Source organism: Triturus cristatus, chromosome 3_1, assembly GCF_964204655.1.
Source record: "Triturus cristatus chromosome 3_1, aTriCri1.1, whole genome shotgun sequence".
Classification (NCBI taxonomy): Eukaryota; Metazoa; Chordata; class Amphibia; order Caudata; family Salamandridae; genus Triturus; species Triturus cristatus.
Genome location: NC_140583.1, coordinates 1,159,760,375 through 1,159,784,011, shown reverse-complemented (window position 1 = coordinate 1,159,784,011; position 23,637 = coordinate 1,159,760,375). Strand labels below are relative to the sequence as shown.

At 47.1% G+C, this 23,637-nt stretch overlaps 1 protein-coding gene across 4 annotated transcripts in view; it reads left to right on the top strand.

Moving 5' to 3' along the window:
* LOC146861683 (uncharacterized) overlaps positions 1-23,637 on the top strand; it is a 311,367-nt gene that overhangs the window by 215,470 nt on the left and 72,260 nt on the right. For all 4 annotated transcript variants that reach the window (XM_085646054.1, XM_085646052.1, XM_085646053.1 and 1 more), the window contains one exon: positions 5,734-5,820. In XM_085646054.1, coding sequence (XP_085502180.1) covers positions 5,734-5,820 — 87 coding nt within the window. The remainder of the gene's footprint in view (positions 1-5,733; positions 5,821-23,637) is intronic.

Sequence of the window (23,637 nt, the reverse complement as noted above, 5' to 3'; positions counted from 1 at the left end):
ACCCACACCAGGGAGCTCACCTGGACCAATCATCCCTGCCTCCATTTCATCATCTCCCAAACCCCCAACATCCCTTCCTCCACTGCCAGCAAAACACGGCGCAACTAGCCAAAGATATCAGAGTAACAATGGACCAACTCCTGCATACCCACCACCACGAAGCTCCAGAACAAGCGCCTGAAAACTTGGCGAACTGGATCACAACAAGCGCTGACAAAGTCGCACCTGGGAAACCCACCAACTCCAAGAAACAAAAGCTATACACCAACTGGTTCACAGCAGAACTGAAAACCCAGAAATGCGGCTGTAGAAAGATGACGACGATCCAGCAGGACCCTTGAGGAACTAAAACAATTCAAAGGCGCCCTCAGCCATTACCACCACCTCCTGAAAAACACTAAGAAGACCACCCTAGCCACCTGCATCAGTGACAGCTCCTACATCAGCAAGGAACTGTTCAACATGGTCAAGGAGTTCACCAATTCATCTGCAATCAAAAACACCATCACACATTCACAAGTCCTCTGCCACACCCTCTCAGACTTTTTCCACAACAAAATCAACACCTTCTACCAAGACTTTCCACCACAACCCTCCACAGAGGACAGCTTCAATCTCCTCATGCCAGCCGACACCCACCCACACCAGCTCACTGCATGAACACCCTCACCAAGGAGGAAACTGCTGCCATCATGAGATCTACCCACTCAGAAGCTCCCGCAGACCCCTGCCCCACCACACTTTTAACCTCCGCAATCACCCCATCAGCAAAGAACTCACCAGGGTCTTCAACTCTTTGATCACCATAGCACACTTCCCATAGAAATGGAAACATGCAGACATTAAGCCGTTGCTGAAGAAACCTTCCGCAGACCCAGGAGAACTCAAAAAACTAACAACCCAGCTCCCTTCTCCCCTTCCCAGCCAAGGTAATTGAGAAAGCTATCAACATTCAGCTAACCAGACATCTGGAAGACAACAACCTTCTGGACCCCTCCCAAGCCGGCTTCAGAGCAAACCACAGCACAGAGACACCTCTAATCACAGCCACTCGTGACATCAGAATGCTCCTAGACCATGGAGAAACAGCTGCTCTCATCCTCCTCGACCTCTCAGCAGCCTCCAACACTGTATCCCACCAAACACTAATCAACAGATTCCACCAGATCGGAATACAAGGAGCAGCCCTCAAGGCGATTGCTACCTACCACACAGGAAGAACGCAGAAGATCATTATCCCTCCCTACCCCTTGATCCCCAAGAACATCACCCACAGTATACTGCAAGGCTCATCCCTCAGCCCAATCCTCTTCAATGTATACATGACACCCCTGTCCAACATCGTCAGGTGCCACGGACTCAACATCATCTCCTACGCCGACAACACCCAACTCATTCTCTCCCTGACAAACTATCCAAGGACCATCAAAGACAGGTTCCAAAAATGCATGAAGGATGTAGCCTTCTGGACAACTGTCTCAAGCTAAAAACAGAAAAGACAGAAGTGCTTATCTTCTGTAAAGGCAAGGACACCCTATGGAACAACAAATGATGGACACCTCAGCTTGACCCTAAACCCAAACCTACCGAACACGCTTGCAACCTTGGCATCATCCTCGACAGCCCCCTGTCCTTGAAGAAGCAGGTCAGCCCCATCTCCTCCGCCTGCTTCCCCACTCTACGAATGCTCATGAAGTTTTTCAGATGGATTCCGCCCAACACCAGGCGAACTGTCACGCAAGCTCTTGTCACTCGACTACAGCAACTCCCTCTACATAGGAATCCCCACGCAACTCTTGAGGAAACTCCTGACCATCCAAAACACAACAACCAGCCTCTTCCACAACCTCCCCAGACAGACTCACATCACTCCTCACCTCAGGGAACTCCATTGGCTACCAGTCACGGAGAGATGCCAGTCTAAGCTTTTAACCCAAGCTTACAAGGCACTACACAACGAAGGACTGGTCTACCTCAACAAATCAGTGAACTACCACTAACCTACCAGAGAACTCCGTTCTAGATCCTTCTCTCTAGTAGCTAACAGCACATATGTCGGGTGAACAGCGGACGCCGCTTCTTCTCCCACCTGGCGTCTAAGACCTGGAACACACCTCAGAGCAGCTTGTTCACTTTAACAGTTCAGGAAGGACCTCAAGACCTGGATGTTCAACCACTAAGAACGGGCAGCGAAATCCCGCAGCAGGACCCCACAGCACCTCGAGGCCCTCGCGGGTAAAGCAGCTGTGCTATACAAATCCTGATTGGAGAACTCGGAGAATCGGGAACTGTGATTGAGTCAGCGGCAGACCCATCTCCCTTCCCCAACCAGATCTGATGTAGTGACAGATGCGTCACTCCTGGGATGGTGCCGCCATCTGGGAGAGGTGGAGATCAGAGGCGTCTGTTCTCTAGCAGAATCCATACTCCACGTCAAACTGTTGGAGCTCCGGCGGTACCGCTGATATTGAAAGCCATTCCACCCTCCATAAAGGGAAGGCTAGTACAGGTGTTCACAAACAACCCCACTGCCCATGTGGTACTACAACAAACAGGGCGGGTGGAGTCATGAACCTTTTGCCAAGAGGCCCTGCGTCTCTGGACATGGCTGGGACAGCAGGGCATTTCCCTGGTGGTTCAACATCTGTTGGACTCTGAATACCAGAGTGGACAAACTCAACCGAAGAGGTCTCTTTTAGCAGTGGGGAGAGCCTTGGTTAGATCTGTTCGCCACTGACGGGAACGTGCAATGTCAGCAGTTCTGCAAACTTGAGTTTCCAAGGCGGCTCTCTTGGAGACGCTTTTCAGCTGGACTGGAGCTCAGGCCTCCTATACGCCTTCCCCCCTTACCACTCCTGCCCAGGTAAAACCTGGCCCAAATCATCCTTGTCGCTCTGGACTGGGCACGGAGAGCCTGGTATCCCGAGCTGTTGAGCATGGCCATCCGTCCTCTGATCAGGCCGCCCCTTTGAGAGGGTCTTCTGTTGCAACAACAGGGGAGGGTTCTCCACCCAAATCAGTCAACGCTCCACCTTCGTGCTTAGAGATTGAGCGGTCTTTCTACTTCTATCTACAGCTGTCTATCTTCGACCCGAAGTCTGCAATGTTATTATGGCAGCCAGGCGTCCTTACACCAAAACGGTATACGTCTGCTGTTGGGGCAGCGTTGTGACATGGTGTGCAGAGAAACAAGAGGACCCTCTTTCTGATCCCCTTTCTCAGGTTCTCCTCTTTGTTCTTTGCTTTGCCCAGCAGGGCTCTGCTCTGGGCACTGTTAAGGGATAACTTTCTGCCAAATCTGCTTTTCTGCGTATGCCTAACCAACCTTCCTTCTTCCAATTTCCCTATTGTACATAGGTTTTTGAAAGGTTTGCAACATGTTTCCTCCTTCTACCTTCTTTATGGCTCAGTGGAACATTAATCTGGTCCTGACGTTCCTGATGTGTGATCCATTTGAGCTCTTACACAATTGTCCTCATACGCTCCTTACTATCAAGACCTTCCTGGTGGCAATAACATCTGCCCGGAGGGTCAGTGAGTTTCAGGCCTTGTCATCCAAGCCTTCTTACCTGTTATCTACCCAGACAAACTGGTGCTTCGTACGAGGACTTTGTTTCTTCCGAAAGTGGTTACTGCATTTCACACAGGCCAATCCATCACTCTGCCTACTTTTCACACTCTGCCTCATCCCTCCAAGAAATAGGAGCGACTTCACCGACCCAAAAAGAGTGTTGTTGTTCTACCTTGACCACACACAAGAGTTCTGGCTGAACAACCAACTCTTCGTGGGGAATGTCAGAGCGAAGAAAAGACAGGCCTCGCAGAAGCAAACCATCTCTCCCGATGGATCGTGCTCTGTATAAAGATCTGCTACGCATTGGCTAAAAAGCAACCCCGAGATTTTGCTTGCTCATTCTACTAGAGCTAAAGCTGCCATCACTGCGATAGCACTCATAGATTTCTGGAGAGAGCGTTTTCCCCTTTCAGGGCCCTAGTATTCCACACCAAAGGTCATTGTGCTTTGTGGCTCTGCGCTTATGGCGTAGAAAGTCGTGAAAAGTAACTTACTTCCACGCGCTGGCATGGCGCCTATATAGGCACCACGCACATCACTTCAGCCTCTGACAATGTCACTCGGAGCTGAACTATGCCACCTACCGGCATGCATGGGTACTGCTCAAGAAAAAGTTCCAGTTATAGTCTGCCGACTGTGGCTAATTCTAAGGTAAGGAATCTGTGGCTAGATAGTCTCTACTAGGTGAGGTGTTACCGAAGGTGTGTAACTTGTTTGACAAGAAGAATCTGATCTTAGCCACAGCTATCACAATTAGCCTTGAGACCTTCGACTTCCAACAAATTATTTCCATCCCAAATCACTCTAGACACACTCTGGATGTCCTATTCGTTCCAATGGGACATGCCATAGTTATAGACGATTCGCCCTTAAGCTGGAGCTACCACTACATCATCGCAATCACAAAACTACTGCACGTGCATAATTGGAACCAACTGACCTTCTAAAGAACTCCACAAGATTCTAGCAGAATTAATTGGCCTTAGTGCCCAATCACAGAAACACCACAATCACAAGACTTTTGTGACAAAATATACATGAAGGTGGTCTCTAAATTAGAAAGAAAGAAAATGACCTTAAGGCGTAAACAGACAAAACTTCCCTAACACTTGAACCAGCCACCACAGAAAGAGATTAAAGCAATCTTCCACCGTACGAAACAACTCTGACGGAAGCACCAGTAGACTCCCAATCCCAGACCCCACCTCTTTCCCCTGTAGGGTCAGTAGCAGAAGTCCCACGACAGGGCCCACCTGCCTAAATCCAAGGTCATGCTAAAGTCATACTGGGAGCTCTCCTCTTCTACACTAGGGTAACCTACCATAAGGGCTTCAACCCCCCCATACGTACCATCGCACCTACGTACCATCACACCGTACAAAGGCAAAAACACCGTCCGCACTATTGATACCTTTGACACAGTCCGATAGCTCCCCAACGTCCCCCCTAGTTTCACCCCCACAGTTGGCGGTTCGCTGTTTCACATCGGCAGCTACGACTCCGATGACAGTTAGATGGGAACACATTTAGACAAGATTAGACACGATAACACTGGGAAAAAAAACATGAGAGTGGAATATTTATGCATGACCATCGGAAGCAAGCTCAACCAGAGTATAAGAAACTACCACTGAAAAGCACAAACCAGCAGGGGGGTTCCTCCCAAAAACTTTTTCCAACGTCTAGTTTTTATAATGGCAGTGATGCAGTAAAAATGTGTATGCTATTCCTTACAGTCATTCCGCTCCCAATTGCAGTTATGTGTCAATGCATTATAATGATGTAAGATGTCAATATGTGATAAGTAATGTATAAATCCCAATAAACAAATTTTAAACAAAAAAAAAAGCAATCTTCCACCACTACATACTGTCAATACCCTCAGATAAAGATTTCCTCAATGTCATTATTGCCAGCAGACCATCTAAATCACTTCGGTCCCACCATCTCCAAATCAAACATCTTCAAATATTTTTGGAGATGGTATAAAACTGTGAAGGGAAGGTTGCTAGAAATGTACTCAACAAGTCCCTGGAACTAGGTTCATTCCCTCCCGTGGTGAAAATCTCCTACATTAGACGACTCCTCAAAAAGGTAAACTTTGACAGTCTACAGAAATATTACTTAAACAATTAAACAACTTTTTTCATGTGTGACAGGTTATCCATTTCACAGTATTGGGATAGATGGAAATGTGAAGAATTATCAGTGCACTGAGGAGGAGCCTGTCATCCACCTCAACTCAGGTAAGCCAGAAACATTCCTACCTTGCCTTGTGACAGCGCAACTCTTTGGGTCTCAGTGTCAGTGAGATTACTGGGTGAAATAACTCCATTCAACGGAATTTTGTATAAGAACATGTCTGATTAAGTTTCTTTTGTAACCTGTTTTTCATGAACATCACAATCAAAATAATTTGAAAACCATGTCGAAAAAAACATATTTCCCAAGTAAGAGGCAGAAGGCAGGAGCGAGATTGAGAGCTGTATGGATGGGACAGTGCTGTGCGGCATAAGAGATGGTGTCTGAAAACAGAGCAGAATAAAATGGGAGGGACCGCGGAAGACCAAAAGAGAAAGTTAGAGCTGAAGTGATCAAGAAAGAATTGCATTTCTCTGCTTTTTCTGGTTAACGCAAAGGCTAACATTAGTCATTTAATTCCATAAAACTATAGAAAGGTGATATCCTTTTGGGGACTAACTCAAACAGTCTATCATTACGTGTACACACTGAGATTGTGGTTTTAATCTTTTTCTCAGCATACATGTTGAGTCATTTTGGCCAGGAACACCAGCCGACCATTTTACCACGCTGTTGGCCGCCTTGCATTAGCTTCCAGTGAGAGGCCATTCAACGGTCAGAGCTCTCTGCAAGGCTCGCTGCATTTGTTGACCAATTTGGTAGCATGTATGGGTGCATCTTTTTGGCATATAATGAGCACAATCATAGGTAAACAGCAACACAGTGCTAGACAGAAGAGTGAATATACGACATAAGACTGTTAGCAAAAAGCTTCTTAGGATAGGGAGGGTGAATCTCGTCCGAGTGAGGCCTGGGTGCGCAGCAGCAGCTGTTAAACCCCTCCTGATGATGGATGAGATGTTGTTTGAGGACGTGTATCAATTTATTTTCTAAACTGTAGGAGCCAGGTGAGAGCTTGATGTGTGTAGGGTATTTTGATCATTTTTCCGGCACAACCTGGAGAAGCACTGACTCCAGATCATTTTTCGCACTTCTTCAATGTTAGTCTGGTGATGCCTTGGCTCGTTGTGCTGTGAAAATGTATATATACAGTGTACCCAAAATGGATGTCAGGAAATTTACAGATTATATGGTAGCTTCTCTATTTTTTTACTAAGGGCATGGTGCTGAGGGACAGAGGAGTGTTGAGGGATGGGGCCACTTAAGCAGTAGTGGGTCCAGATCCAACAGCAGGGCAGCCAAATGATCAGTATCTCCATCTTGGCCACATTTTGCGGTGGTGAGCTGAGATATTTATGTAGCACCAGATGCAGTTAGCTGTATGCTCTTCAGCTGCACTGCTGCAGTACAGGGCTCCCTTGTGGTTGGTTCTATGGCTCCACTTTGTGACTTGAAAAAAGTTAGAAAAAGACACAAACACGTTTGTTTTTTAGTTTTTTAAAATGCTTAATTAAAAATAATTTGAGACAATAACTGTTATTAAACATGGCACTGTGTGAATTTATGAAATATACATTGCATTATAGTTATGCGACTTTTTGACAAAGTCAGTAGGTATGCTTTATATATATATGTTGATGTGCCCACCCCTTGATAAGCCGATAGGCCCACCACTTGTTAGGTCTCGCCTAGGCAGCACGCATGCGCTTCATAAGAGGGCGTTTAGCCATTGTCTTCACTTTTCAAGCACTGCACTCGTGCTTGTGGCGGCATCCACCTTGCGGGAGCGCGCAGCGGCGTTCCACAAGCACGAGTGAAGACTGTGCACGCACGCACCACTCCCGGACTCTCCTCAGATTCTCCGACTGCCTTTCTCTTTCTCCTTACCCTCTCTCCTCTCCTTGTGTGCTGCAGCTGGTTCCGTTTTGTTTTTATCGAGCTTTTTGGACGTTCACCTTTTTACATTGTGCGGGGTTGTAAAACAACTTATTGTCTCTCTATTTTGGTATCGACGTTCGAACTGGCAGAAGAGAACTTTCATTATTTAAGGCGGATCTTCCATTTTGGCTGTCACAGATCACATTGATGTACTTTATCATTGAGTTGGAAGCTGCACTGCTCGGCCCCAGTTTACCTCCTCTTAAACTTTGTAAGAGCTCTGTGATTTGTGTGTGTATATGAAGGCTTCCTGCTGCATGTCGCCGTAAGGGTTCTAACTGGAAAGGTCACCTTAACTAAAATGGTTTTTTTCTTCAGCAATAATGGTTTTGAAGAACAGTATCCTAAACGTTTGTGTTCCTCGTTTTGGAACTGTACAATAATACCTTCTACGTGTTCTGAAAACTGTCTGTTTGTGCCCCCTATGCTCTGCTCTAGTGTATGACCTAAGCACCGAAATGAAAAGAAAAACGAGTGAATGTAGAAACGAATTCATAGCTTACATTTCTGGATATTTTATCCTTAAATTATGATCTGTAAGTGGCTTGCCACCTTCCTTTTTCCACCAGCTCTTTCCGTCTGAGTTTGTAAGGGCGTTCTGTTGAATGTGACCATTGAATCCAGGGCACTTTCTGAGCTCGTAAATGGATTGTTATGCATACTTTCCTTCAGTCTTTTAGTTTTGCCAATGACCTTTTAATACTTTCTATTTCGAAATGTCCCACTGCTTCATTCCGTTGTGAATTTGGGCAGCATTTACCGGCATGCGTTGATCTGTGAAGTTTACGTTAGAATTCAGACAGCCAGTCACAAATATAAATTACTACCTAACTGCACACTTACATTTTACATGCTAGGATCCGACCCATACCCTACTATATTGAATTTGTGCAATTTGGTTTTTTATTAACATTTCTTTTCCATTCACACATTTGAGAAGCATTCATTTCTCACGCAGAATGTTAAGGTGTTAAAATTCGGAGCTGGCTGTCAGTTTAGTTCCGGTCTAAAATTTGGCCATATCTAGTTATGGTATGTTTACGAAACTGCTCATAAATCGCATTCAGTTTAAGGTAAAACCCATCATCGATGACATCTGCTGGCTGGTCCCTACATTTTAGAGCTCACGGTGCTTACGATCGATTTCAGTTTTAATGTTAAAATTGTAATGAAGGTTAGGTATCGGTTTGATGATAATGATTTCCGGTTTGTTAAATTGCTTCAATACGTTTGAGCTTGGTACGTAGCAGGTATTGTCGTTCACTAAAAAAATGGTCGAGGTCTTTGGACAACATTTCAGACACCTGTAACTGTGCCCTGGGAGCATTTTGCTTGCGGGAGCGAGCAGCGGCGCGCAGGGTGGCAGCTGCATTCCTTGTTTTTTTCTTTCTTGCGCACCAGTTACGTACAAAAGGGCAGTTATTGGTAGTACTTCTGAAACTCACACAAGTGCACAGCTACACAAGAGCAGCACTGCTAGATGGAGATGTCGAAGATGTGGCATTTAGGTGCCGCGTCGGCAGAGAGCATGGGCGGGGTGTTGCTCTTGGTGGTTCACCGCCTCCTCCTCATCCTGTAGCCTTCCTTCGGCGGTGCTGGTGTCCACCGCTCCTCGTGCTCCCACGGGAATAGGTTCTCTCAGCCCCAGGAGCAACTATGCCTCTATGCTGCTGCTTCTCCTGCCGCCCTTCCTACAGCAATCCCCGGGGGCGTGCGGCCTGAAGGAGCGGGGTCCCACCGTCACTAACAAGGTAACTGCTACTGACAGGGCCCTCCGGGCAGAGGGGCGCCTCCGCCCTGTTCGTTGCATCGAACTTCCAGTTGTATAGTTTGGAAGTTTTATTTTCATTATGGTATTGTCTATATTACTATTTTTTAGGAAATCAGCTCTATAACAACTTTACAAAGTCTCTCACGCACAGTTTTCTACTGTTTTGTTTTTAATTACGTAATCGATTCCACCAATGCATGTGTTGGTAGTGGGAGCCTGGCCCATTGTATTTTTAGCTTCATGTGGTTGACTGTACGCATTGCAGGTCATAAATCCCCGGGCTACATGTTTTTAGGTTGTTTGCAAACCGCCGTCACAGCCATTGGCGCTCTGTGTGCAGAGACCCTCCCAGCTTCCCAAACCCCGTGCAGCGCACAGCTCATCATCATAACTCAGTTAAATTATTAAAATTTCATTAAAGCAATATACATTATTTTTAGGTCAACATTATTCCCACCCTTCCCACACATTACACAACATACGTGAAGCTGGAAAACATCCAGCAGTGCTTTCTTTTAAGCTTGCCTTGCGGTGCCTAAATGATATATTGTGTAATCTATACAATCTGTTAAGAACTACACCTTACAGCACAACATCACCTCCAGAATCAAACAAGCATCTCCTCAAAACAACACCAGTTAAACAGAACTCAGCACCACCTTAACACCACCACAGCACAACCACCTCACCATGCCTCATTACCACCACAGTATCACTAAGCACCACTATAGCATCTCTCAACACCACTTCAGCATCACTAAGCACCACCTCAACTTTACAACAGCCAGCAAGAAGTTGCTAGCATTGCAACGACAAAAAGACTACTAGACATTTTTTATGGTAATTATTTTTTAAATTGGGTCATTCAGTTGTACGTAATATCTTCTTGGTTATATACAAGGTAACAAAAATTTGTATAATACTTTTTTATTATAACTTTTCAACATGCTGCACAGCAGCCACAATGCTCTATAACTTAGCTTTAAAACATTGGCAAAGCCGAGAGCACTGCCGGAACACTTATAAGAACCCAAAGGCGAGACCTATTGGCTAAGCCAATGTTTGTTGTATTTTGACCCTTTGACAAAGCCAGTAGATCTGCCTTATTTAAAATGATACCCTTTAAATTGTTTTTTTTTTAAACAGATTTTTATTAATCATTTATGTTATCATCATAGCGGTTTAGCGATGGGTAAACATTCTTAACACAAGTTCTACATGGGTATCTGCTGCCACTATTCTTGTTCTTATCTATAAAACCCCTTACAAACACGAGTAATAGGTTACAGCGGCAATGTTCCTCCGTCCCTACCTCCCTGCGAGTTCCCTTCTTAGGGTGCAGATCGATGTATATATCATAGAGCTTTATATGTATCTATTAGTGGGGATTTAGAATAGGGGTTTGTGCAGTGTTAAGCTACAGTATAAGGGTGCGAGGGTGATATCTTCCCCCAAACATATGGGTGTCCTTTTCATGGGCAATGGATGTGTGAGTCAGGGTCTTTCTTCCATTAGGTGTCGTCTTCTCCCTCCGGTTCACCCAATTCTGGTTGCGAGAGATCGTGCAATATGGCTTCCCATGCCCTGGCAATTTCTATGTTTCGCAGCCCTGTTTTGGCCTCTCTCATCAGGTCCCGCCCTTCACATCCTGCCCACTCTGCTTTCCAGGCGGTTGTCTTGGGGCCTCCTGGTGACTTCTAATGTGTGGTTATTTCCCTTTTTGCTAAAATGAGTACTAAATCTTGGAATTTACTAGTGACCTTGTTTTTGGCTGTGTGAGGGAACCCTCCTAGGAGGCAATGGGCTGGGGAACAGGGAATTTCTTTGCCTATTGTCTCTCCTATTATGCGTGTTAGATCCTACCAGTATTCGCGTAGGTTGGGGCAGGTCCAGAATATGTGTAGAATATGTGCCTGTTCTACACCAGATCTTGGGCAAGTTTCCCTTTCCGTTTGGAAGTATCTTTGTATGCATTCAGGAGTCAGGTAGGCTCTGTGGCGTACATAATACTTTATTAACTTGAAGCGCGTGTTTCTGGACATTTTGGGTGTTCCCCGTAATATATTGTCCCAATCTTATATCAGGATTGGGGATCCCAAATCCTACTCCCATTGCAGGCGCAATGCCTCCAACAGGCACATGCCATCTGTTGGTAGCGCCCTATAGCGGCAGGATATCGCCTTGAAGGTGCCCGCCGATAGGGCTACGTAGTAGGAGCTCTGCTGGGATGGGGGCTCCGTAGATCCCGCCTTCCAGTGTTTGCGTATTGCCGTCGTGATTTCTCTATGCAATAAAAAGTGTCCCTGAGGTATTTCTAATTTGGTGCAAAGTTCCCCAAATTGCAGTATTTCTGTGTCTCTATAAAGGTCTCCCATTTTTGTTATCCCAGCCTCCATCCAGATCTCCAGGGTTCGCCAATTGTCCCTATGTAGGATCTTCCTTAGCATGTCCAATGGGATGTCTGGTGAGTACGGGATCATTGCTCCTATTTTTTTGTAGGCCCCGGTGCCAGCACTTAGCCTTCACCTGAAATGTGTGAGTGTCATTCCTAGCTGGTCTGTTCACCCAAAGGAATATTTGCAGAAGGTCACACAAAACTAGGTCAATTGGTCCTGGGTAGTCTGCCCCTGTCTCCTCCGCACTATGCCTTGCACCAGCCACTGTATTTGCGCTGCTATATAAAAGTTCTCAAAATCTGGGACCACCATGCCACCTGCCCCTGTTGGCCGTTGCATTGTGTGCAGTTCAACTCTTTGGCGTCCCGAGCTCCAGGTGAAGGCTCGGATCTGAATATTCAAGTCCTTGAAGAAGGTCACAGGGATCCATAGTGGGAGTGTGTTGAAAAAGTATAGCAGTCGTGGGAGCGCTATCATTTTAAGTACCTTATCTACCGCCCGCCTGGTGTCGCGACGGCGTTTATTGAGAGCCTCCTGGAAGCTCTAACGCGCTCTGCCCTACGTCATAATAAATTTATGATTGTAGGAGACCTCAACATACACTTGGACGATGACAAATGCAGAGAGGCTGTAGCCCTGATTAAATCGTTGGAAGCTCTTCTGTTTGTGTTGGCCAACAATAAGGCCACCCACCAAGCAGGTCATTTGTTGGATCCTACCTTTACGAACTGGGAAGATATAAGTGTATCTGACCCGATTAAGATCGTATGGTCAGATCATTATCTGATCCCTTTCAAACTTAGTTACTTGACCAACAGAGGGTCTTCACTCAAACCCTTGGCTACTAGGCGCAGAGACTGGAGGAAATTTAGTCATGATGGATTCAGTCATGCCTTAGGACAGGGACATCCAAAACCCAGTAATAACCTGACTGAGGCGTGCAGGTTATATGACGAGTGGGTTGAGAGTGCCTTGAATAATGTTGCACCCTGGACCCAGAAAGCTATGGCTCGGAGCTTGAAATCTGCTCCGTGGTTTACTACTGAGCTACGAGCAGCCAAAACTAAATGTAAAACTCTTGAGCGTAGATGGAGAGTGGAATATGCCCCTTCACTACGCGAAGTATACAAAAGCGAACCAAAGGCATATCATAAACTAATCAGGAAATCTAAAAGAGATTATTACAGTAAGAGGATTGACTGCTCAGAAAATACCTCGAAAGAGCTATTCAGGATCTTAAAGGAACTCTCATCCCCGCTAGCTAGTTCAGAGGAAGCCAGCCCCTCGACTGAATCATGCAATAAGATCGCTGACTTCTTTGTTGGGAAGGTAGAAAAGATCTATGATTCTTTCCAGACCACCTCAGAACATATAGATCGGCCCTATTCTTACCGCGAAATACAGGTTAAGAATACTTTGGGGAAATTGGTGGTCCCCCAAACTGAGGAGTTAATTAATATTCTATCGAATATTCACTCTGGCTCGCCCTTAGATGTTGTTCCAGCGAGGATTCTTCGCAGTCATCTCCCCCAGGTAGCTGAACACATAGGAAATTTGGCCTCTCTCTCCTTCCAAGAATGCTTAGTTCCGGACGAATGGAAATTGGCCCAAGTTGTCCCGATAAAAAAGAAAGCTCATATCAGCATATCACAACTGGACAATTTGAGACCTATCTCGCTCCTCCCCTATTGTGCGAAGGTAGTTGAGAAATTGGTCAACCGACAATTGGTGAGATTCATGGAAGATAATAAGATCCTTCACTCGTCTCAGTCGGGATTTAGAGCCAAACATTCGACGGAGACCGCTCTCCTTCTGTCGACGGAACTGCTGCGGTGCCAGGCGGATGAGGGTCACACGACCGCACGGGTCATATTGGACCTAAGTGCGGCGTTTGATACCGTGTCACACTCCGTTTTACTGGACCGTCTGAGAGAGATGGGCATAACTGGTCAAGCCCATGAATGGTTGACGTTCTTTCTTAATAACAGAAGATTTCAGGTGCACTGTCCTCCGTGCAAATCCAGTATCAGATGTCTCAAACAAGGGGTTCCTCAAGGCTCAATTCTGAGCCCAACATTATTTAATCTGTACATGGAACCTCTTGCAAGACTGGTGGAGTCATTTGGTGTGGCCATAGTCTCGTACGCAGACGATACACAACTGGTGATCAATTTGTCTCGTGACCCAGTTGTGGAGGCGGAGAAATTTTCGGCATGCCTGGTAGCACTGGACGGGTGGATGAAGTTGAACTACCTCCGCCTTAACGGCAATAAGACGGAAGTTCTTATTGTTGGTCCTTGTCCATCCATCTGGACATCCGCTTGGTGGCCCTCAGAACTGGGTTCGGTTCCGGTCCCGGTTGAAACAGTCAAGAACCTCGGCATACTCCTTGATTCCAATCTTGCCTACACTAACCATGTGGGTAATGTGGCTGGTAAATTTTATGGTATTTTAAAGGTCCTTAGGAAGATTCTTGACCTATTGCCTCCTAGCGCCAGAAAAACAATGATACATGCCTTGGTCACTTCCCACTTAGACTATAGGAACTCCCTCCTGTGCGGACTAAGTAATAAAGGTCTAATACAGTTGCAGCGTGTTCAAAGTGCAGCTGCTGGGCTTGTTTTGAACCTTCCTAGAAGGGCCTCTGGGAAAAAAGCCTTGTATTCCTTACATTGGCTCCCGATAAGAGAACGAATTACATTCAAAATGTTGTGCATTGCTCATCGCATTGCTCATCTAAAAGCTCCCTCTTATCTCCAAGCTCTGCTTCCTGTCTATCGACCTTCACGTTCTCTTAGGTCAATGGGCAATATGTTGTTAGTTGCTCCACGAATTCACAGAGCTAGGATGGGAGGACGGTCCTTTCGTTACCTTGCCAGTAAGGGCTGGAATGACCTTCCCATCGATCTGAGAATGGAACCGTCTGAAACGAGGTTTAGACAAATGTTGAAAACTCGTCTTTTCCCCAAAGCCTGATTGGTATGGTTCTCCTGCTTTCCCTCCTCCGCCACTATTGTTACTTTGTGATGTTGGTGGTACTGTCAGCGCGGGGACGCACTGTTCCTTGTGCAACCATGCGCTTAACAAATGCCATTAATAATAATAAAAAAAAAAAAGTAGTGCAATCCTGCCAGCTACTGAGAGCGGCAGAGTACCCCAGAATTCCAGAGCTGTTTTGAGCCCTTGCATGGCTCTTTCTATGTTCCCCTCGTAGAGATCCGTCCAATCGTGATAGATGTGGATGCCCAGATATTGTAAGCAGTTAGGCTCCCATCTCAGAGTTCCGAGGTCATAATCGGGGTGGGGTGGGGGGTAAGGGGGGTGGGTTGACCGTCCGCTTCACAGGGAAGAGTCTGGATTTCTGCCAGCTCACCTTAAGTCCTGATTGTGGGAGGGCGGGCCGGATAAACAGACGAGGAGGCTGTATATAGTGGGCCAGTTGTTGGTTTTTATTATGAAAGTCAGAAATAGGACGATATGCTGCAAATAATTCCTCTGGATCTCCTGATGAACGTTCGCTAGGAATAGGTACGGTGGTTTCTTTAACTTCCCCGTCGTCTATGTCTTCTTCTGATTCTTCGGGTCGACCACAGAGGCTCATAGGGATAAACGAGAGACAAAAGGAGCCGTCAGTCCTATCTCCTCATTACCAAAAGGGTAAACCCGTCACCATCTACAGGGGGTGCTGTAAGTTACGGGCGTGTAGCCGGTCAGGGTCACATGTGAGGGTAGGGGACTTTAAAGGCAAAAGGGATCAGGATAGGAACAGGGGTACGTGAGGTTTCTTGTCAACTCTTAGGGGTATCTCAGGGTGAACACTACTGAGTATGTCAGTGGGTTGGCCCTCCTACCCAGATTCCGCCCCTCCCTTCTCTTCCCCCTTAATGTCTTCTACCGGTCCCTGAATCGGGGTACTCACCGGCTCCGTCGCAACTCTTCCCTGGAGTTGCGGCCGCTCTCCAGCCTCCTCCTGTGGGGACCATCAGTCCTCGCACCACCGTTCTTCGTCCTCTTCGTCTTCTCTGCTACTCGCTCTGGTGTCGTCGTTCTCCTCCGTCTCCGCGATCTCCTGGGTCTCCTTGTCTCTCCTCTCCGATCTCCGTTTCTCCCCGACGTCTTCCTTCTCGTTGGGAGCTGTTTGGTCCTTTTTCTCTGTTGCCGGTCTACTGCTTCCGGGGTTGTTCCCTCCTTCGGTGATGACGTCCGCAGGAAGAGGTTCCTGTGTGGGCAAAAGACGGAGGGGTGTGTTTATCCTCCGGCAGGAGGTCGTGGGAGACTGCGGCATCAGGGTCCTACTTCCCCCAGGTATGTGTCCGTTATTCCGGTATGCAGCCCGTGTGTGGGCTTCGCTCGGTACCCCCTCACATCCCCTTTCCCTTGCTGTCCTTCTAGTAGGGGCGGTTGCAGACGGATAACGGGAGAAGAAGTCCACATTCACCTGATCTGTCCCTTTTCGATGTCTGGTCTGGAAGCGGTACGGTTGTAGGGAAAGGAACCATCGTAACACCCGTTCGTTATTCCCTTTGTTACGGGCCATCCATTCCAAGGGAGCGTGGTCAGTGTACAATGTGAATTCGCGCCCTTCCAGGTAATACTTCAAAGAGTCCGCTGCCCATTTGATAGCCAAGGCTTCTTTCTCAATGACTGCATAATGTTGTTCTCGAGGAAACAATTTTCGGCTAATATATAACAGAGGTTTCTCCTCCCCCTGTCTGTTCACTTGGGAGAGAACGGCTCCTAACCCTTGGTCTGAGGCGTCAGTTTGTAGTACAAATGGTAAGGTATAATCGGGACTAGCCAACACTGTATCTGAGGTTAGGGACGACTTCAATAAGTCAAAGGCCCTGACCACCTCTAGGGGGGGATCTCTTAGTCTGGCTTCTGTTGGCACCGCTTTATGTAGCAAATCCGTAAGAGGGGCTGTTATCTGTGAGAATCGGGGTATAAATCTGCGATAGTATCCCAACAATCCCAGAAAAGCACGTAGATCCCTCGCGGTTCGGGGAAAAGGAATTTGAGATATGGCAGCCAGTTTCTTACTTTGTGGTCTTATGACACCCTCCCCCAACAGGTAACCTAAATACCTCACTGTTTGTGCGGCTAGGTGGCTTTTGGCGGGATTTATTTTAAGACCGTAGTTCCCCAGGGCTTGAATCACTTGGTATAAGTGAAGTAGATGTTGTTCCCAAGTATCGCTATAAATGATTATATCGTCAATATAGGCGCCAGCATACTTCTCATGGGGTTGCAAGATTATATTCATGGCCCTCTGGAAAGTGTCTGGAGCCCCGTGTAAACCAAAGGGTAATACTTTAAAGTGAAAAAGACCCTCTGGGGTAGAAAACGCTGTTTTCTCCTGATCTTCTTTTCTTAAAGGAATCTGCCAATACCCTTTGCAGAGATCCATGGTACTGATATACTGGGCTCTTCCTATCCTTTCGATCATTTCGTCTACCCTCGGAAGAGGGTAGGTGTTGAATTCGGAAATTTTATTCATTTCGCGGAAATCAATGCAAAATCTCACTGAGCCGTCCGGCTTAGCTACTAAAACTATTGGGGAGTTCCACTCGCTGGTGGAAGGCTCTATGATCCCCATTTTCAGCATATGCTGTACCTCTTCCCGGATTGTGTGTCTACGGGCCTCCGGTATCCGATAGGGTCGAAGGCGTACTTTCTTACCGGGAAGGGTTCTAATAGAATGTTCCAACAAGGTGGTTCTCCCGGGGGTCAAGGAGAATATCTCCTGCAGGGGTGACAGTCTACTGAGGAGTTCGGTTTTTAGATGGTTTGGCAGCTCGGGATCGACACATTGGTCGTATAATGGAATAGGGACTTCGGCGTTTCCTACTAGGCTCGGAATGGGTCCCTCCCATTTTTTTAGGAGGTTGACATGATATATTTGGGTAGTCCCTCGGTCTTTGTCTAGTTCTACCTTGTATGTGACAGGAGTTATCTGTTCTAATATACGGTAGGGTCCCTGCCATTGTCCCAAGAGTTTATGGTCTGACGAGGCCATCATGAGTAACACCGCATCCCCTGCTACAAAGGTTCTAGTCTTGGCTTTTTTGTTGTATTGGGTTTTCTGTTCTTCCTGAGCTCGTTCCATATTGTTCCTGACTATGGCACGAATTTGTTCCAAATGGGTTTTTAGACGGCCTACGTAATCCACCAAGGGTGTGGCGTTATTTGGTTCCGTTTCCCATTTTTCTCGGACCATGTCCAGCAACGAACGAGGTTGGTGTCCGTAAAGGAGCTCAAACGGGGAATATCCCGTGCTCTTTTGGACTTTACATCTAATGGCGTACAGGGCCAAGGGTAACATATCTTCCCACTGTCGGGATTCCAGGGTCAAGAGTTTTTTTAATGTGAGCTTAAGAGTGGCATTATATCGCTCCACTAGCCCATCAGTTTGGGGGTGGTAGGCCGCTGTTCGTATCTGTTTGATACCTAACTGTAAGCATACTTGTTTTAATAGTTTCTAAACAAACGGGGTCCCTTGGTTGGTCAGGATTTCTTTTGGGAATCCTACCCTTGAAAAGATGGTGATGATGGCTTTGGCTATGCTAGGTGCGTTCGGATGTCTTAACGCTATGGCTTCCGGGAAGCGTGTCGCATAGTCTACCAACACGAGAACATACCGACATCCGCTACGGGAGGGCAACAAAGGACCGATGATATCCATCCCTACTCTACAAAAGGGTATGTCTATTATAGGCAAGGGATGTAGAGGGGCTTTAGGGGGTTTATATCGACTATTATTTTGGCAAATGGGGCATTCCTTACAATACTGGTTTACTTGTTTGTATATCCCGGGCCAATAGAATTTCTCTGTTATTAAGTGTCCTGTTTTCTCATCACTAAAGTGCCCTCCCAATAAATGACTATCAGCCATGTATAGGACCTTCTCTCGAAAGGGCGTGGGAACTAACAACTGAGGGGGAGTGGTAACCGTGGCTTTTCGGTATAGCAATCCGTTGTTAACAAAAAAATAAGGACATACGTGTAAGGGATCTTCACCAGGTAAGGCTTGGTTCCATGCTTCTTGTAACACGGAATCTTCCCTCTGGGCAGCGTGGAAATTCCTGTCGTCTTCCCATGGGTTATTTGTGGTTTGAACTGGCAAAGCTGTAATGGGTGTCTTCTTTTCTTGGCGTCGTTGTTTTTTTGTCTTCCTAGCTTTCGAAGGGGGCCACTCAGGGGCATCATCCTGGACGAAAGGGGCAACAGCCCACCAATCTTTTCCGTCTGATCGGGCCTTAGTGAGCAATTGCGATAGCTGCGGGTAATCATTCCCCAATATGATCTGTTCTGGTAGTTTAGGTATGAGACCCACCCGCAAGTCGGACCCTGGATCTGTGGCATGTTGTATACGGACATTCGTGGTAGGATATTGTTTGGTATCTATAAACACTAAATCAACCCGGGTCTGGTGCTGTGTCAACAAAAAGAAGGAGAAAGTATATCTAACTATTCCGACATCTCTTGTTAATAGAGAACCCTTCTAGGAACAGAACCCACCAATCACAGAGGAGTAGTGTATTTGTCATCATTTGGGTCTGTGTATCTCGATACAGCGTACCAAGTCCTGATGGAACGACCTGGTGACGTGTAAAGAGAAATGGCATACAAGGGTTGCTGTCAGATCTCCAATGATAACAAGAATGTGATGAGCCCTCAAGTTTGTGAATGGGGTCCTAAAAGTGCAGCACTAAATCATAAAGGTGACAATAAAAATGGCTAGTGGAACTCAAATGTGCTTTAATTAGTAGAGTGCCTCTGCCATCGTTAAAAAGCAATATGGCAATTTAGCATAAATAATTTGTCATTATGCTCAACATCCATAGTAATCTGGTCGACATGTTAGAGTACTCGGTGTTCCTTGTTGACCGATAGCATCCGCGATCTTTCCCATTGCGGAGTGATGGGATTGGCTTTGTTCTGAGATCACCTGTTGTAGCTTCCCTCTATCCTCTTCTACCACTGTCAGGAACCTCTCCACCGCCTTCCCCAGGCATTCTTGGTTTTCAGCCATTTTTACGAGTATAGCCTCCATGTCTCTGGCGGATCCCACTTCTGACACCACTTGTGGGAGGGCGGGCCGGATAAACAGACGAGGAGGCTGTATATAGTGGGCCAGTTGTTGGTTTTTATTATGAAAGTCAGAAATAGGACGATATGCTGCAAATAATTCCTCTGGATCTCCGTTCGCTAGGAATAGGTACGGTGGTCTCTTTAACTTCCCCGTCGTCTATGTCTTCTTCTGATTCTTCGGGTCGACCACGGAGGCTCATAGGGATAAACGAGAAACAAAAGGAGCCATCAGTCCTATCTCCTCATTACCAAAAGGGTAAACCCGTCACCATCTCCAGGGGGTGCTGTAAGTTACGGGCGTGTAGCCGGTCAGGGTCACATGTGAGGGTAGGGGACTTTAAAGGCAAAAGGGATCTGGATAGGAACAGGGGTACGTGAGGTTTCTTGTCAACTCTTAGGGGTATCTCAGGGTGAACACTACTGAGTATGTCGGTGGGTTGGCCCTCCTACCCAGATTCCGCCCCTCCCTTCTCTTCCCCCTTAATGTCTTCTACCGGTCCCTGAATCGGGGTACTCACCGGCTCCGCCGCAACTCTCCCCTGGAGTTGCGGCCGCTCTCCAGCCTCCTCCTATGGGGACCACCAGTCCTCGCTCCACCGTTCTTCGTCCTCTTCGTCTTCTCTGCTACTCGCTCTGGTGTCGTCGTTCTCCTCCGTCTCCGCGATCTCCTGGGTCTCCTTGTCTCTCCTCTCCGATCTCCGTTTCTCCCCGACGTCTTCCTTCTCGTTGGGAGCTGTTTGGTCCTTTTTCTCTGTTGCCGGTCTACTGCTTCCGGGGTTGTTCCCTCCTTCGGTGATGACGTCCGCAGGAAGCGGTTCCTGTGTGGGCAAAAGACGGAGGGGTGTGTTTATCCTCCGGCAGGAGGTCGTGGGAGACTGCGGCATCAGGGTCCTACTTCCCCCAGGTATGTGTCCGTTATTCCGGTATGCAGCCCGTGTGTGGGCTTCGCTCGGTACCCCCTCACACTGATATAGAGCCAAATGCCTCTAGTAGGGCCCGGGCCCTCGCTAAGTCTTCATCCCCTTTCTCTAAGAACAGTAGTAAGTCATCCACATACAGTGATATGTGGTGACAAGCGTGACCTGTTGCCAGGCCTTGGTAGTGTTGACCAGTTCTGGCCGCGAGCGCAAGGGGTTCCATGGCCAGGGCAAACAGCAAAGGCGAGAGGAGACATGCCTGCCTGGTAACTTGCTGTACTGGCCGTGCCCTTAATTTAGTTCAGCCTGTGCGCGTTCTAACTGAGGGCTCCGTGTAAAAGAGTCTAGTCTATTTTTTGAATCTCTTCCCCCAGCCCCATGCTCAACATCACCTCATACAGGTAGTTCCATTCTAGGCTGTCAAATGCTTTCTCTATATCGACCGCGATTCGTGTTTTCTTTATTTGCTTCTAAAATAGCCAGTAGTCGTCTGATATTTCCGGCTGTGTTTCGAGTTGGGATGAACCCAGCATGGTCCTCGTGCACTATTGTGCTCATGTGGGGCAGTAAGCGGGTGGCAAGGATCCGACTGAGGATTTTGTAATCAGTATTTAACATCGAGAGTGGGCGGTAGGCTGTTTTATCGTGAGCCTACTTGTTGGGTTTCAGGATAGGGACTATAATAGCATTTCTAGTGGTTGCCCGGAGGAGGTTCCTGTCATTGGCCGCCTTATATACCATCACCATTTGAGGAATATACTGGTCCGAATATGTGGAGTAAAACTCCACGGAGAGCCCATCTTAGCTCTGGCTATTTCACTAGGTCTTATATCCTCTCCCAGCAGTTCAGCGGTTTCCTCTGCAAGCTGTGGTATTTCGAGGTTTGCTATGTATTCCTGTATCTCCTGCGGCTCTTTAGCGAGTGTTCTAGCATATAGTGTTTAATAATAGTCTGTAAATATTTCATGAATCCCTTCCTGAGAATAGATCCTGTCGCCTTCTGCATTCTTAACTTCTAGTACAGGCAAGCCTCTTTTATCAGGATTAGCTAACCATGCCAGCAAGGAGCCCGATTTGTCCCTCTCAGCGTGTGTTTTGTCTATATAATTTTTTTCATCGAAGCATCTGAGGCGCTCCACCTGCACTGCTACCTCCTCTTTGGCAGTTAGGAGGTCTGATTGGATCCCAGGGTGGTTCGGCCGCCTGAGCTTTAGTTCCCGCAGCTGTTTCTCAGCTTGTTCTACATCCGTTAATAGTGTTTGCCAAATTCCATTGGATTCGGCTATGCAATATCCCCTTACCACCATATTAAAGGCATCCCATTCTACTTGGGGGGTGGACGCCTTCCCTGCATTATTGGTATGACACCCTTTAAATTGTTACACATAGACAACCGTACACAACAGTGTGGGGCTGGGTGCAGTAATATGTTACTTTACATTAAAAAAAAACTGAAACATTCACTGTGAGAAGTTGGCCTGGTATATGCTGTCCACTAGTTATAGTGGGCACCTTGTACAAGTCCAAACAACCCTTATTGATGATTAGGTTAAAGACAACCTTTGTTGAAAGCTATCCTAGTGGTAGCTATGGAGAGCAGCCTTTAGGCTAAGTCTCGAAGGAATGTAAAGCCGCTTGGTTTACCAGATTATAACCTCCTGAATGACCAAATAAAAGGAGAACCACACAAGGTATATATATAAAATATATGTATTTATAACTAAACACTCTGTACTAACCTTTTTATGAGATTAGAGAGCAAGGCACACAATATTACAGTACTAAAACGACAGTAAATAGCACAATACACATTGGGCCCTAGGGGGAGACCAAACCATATATTAAGAAAGTGGTATAAGAACCACAATTTGACTAGACACAGTACCTAGAGCATGTAGAATCGCTGGGACCCCAAGGAACCACCCAAGGTAGTGACACAGAGGACCCACGGGGGACGTGTGCAGTGAGAACACAGCCGCCAGCTCCATACAATCCTATAGGAAAGTCGTAATTGGAATTTTAAAGATTAAGGACACTTAGCAGAGGACTTTGAGCAAACCCTTTCAAACTTAGAAGGTTCTAAGGCCAGCACCTATGTGAGCACCGGAGTACTCGTGTTACCTAACCCAGGGAAGCCGGGTGCATAGGTGTCAATTGGTGTCGGGAATCTTCGCTGTTTTCAATGGCGTGATGCCGCAAAGTGCTGCTGCCGGGAAGATGAGAAGTGTCTGGGGTGATCCAAGCCTCGATCGAAGATGAGACGAACCTGAAAGGAGAGGGGATAGAGTCTGGGTCACTTGCCAGTGACCAGGGGCACGATAGACGAATGCCCACCGATGTTGGGTGTTTCAGGTGCGATGAGGTGAAGCTTAACTCTGCAGCCACGGGGACCAGGAGACGTTGACGATAACCAAAGTCCGCAGGCGAGCTGTCCCACGAAGGATGTCGAGTGCTGGGGAGTCAGTGTCCGGATTGGAGACATACAAGTCTTGGCAACTGCAAACCACGCGGTCAGAGTAAAGATGGTTCGGTGTGGACCGGCAAGGTCCTGGGGACTCCCCAAGCGATGGAGAGTCAGGGCACGTCTGGAGCAACCAGGTAAGCCCACTTAAAGTTACAGTTCCCTCCTCAGGGACCCACAGGTCGACGGACCAGGGATCGCAAAGGGACCTCGAGAGGAATCACAAACTACCAGCCCACGGAACACTCGTGGAGTGTATGCCAGTAATCTTCAGGGGAATCACTGCTCGGGGTCTGGACTACAAGTAACCCAAAGCACAGCCTCAGGGGTCCCCAAAAAGTATATGC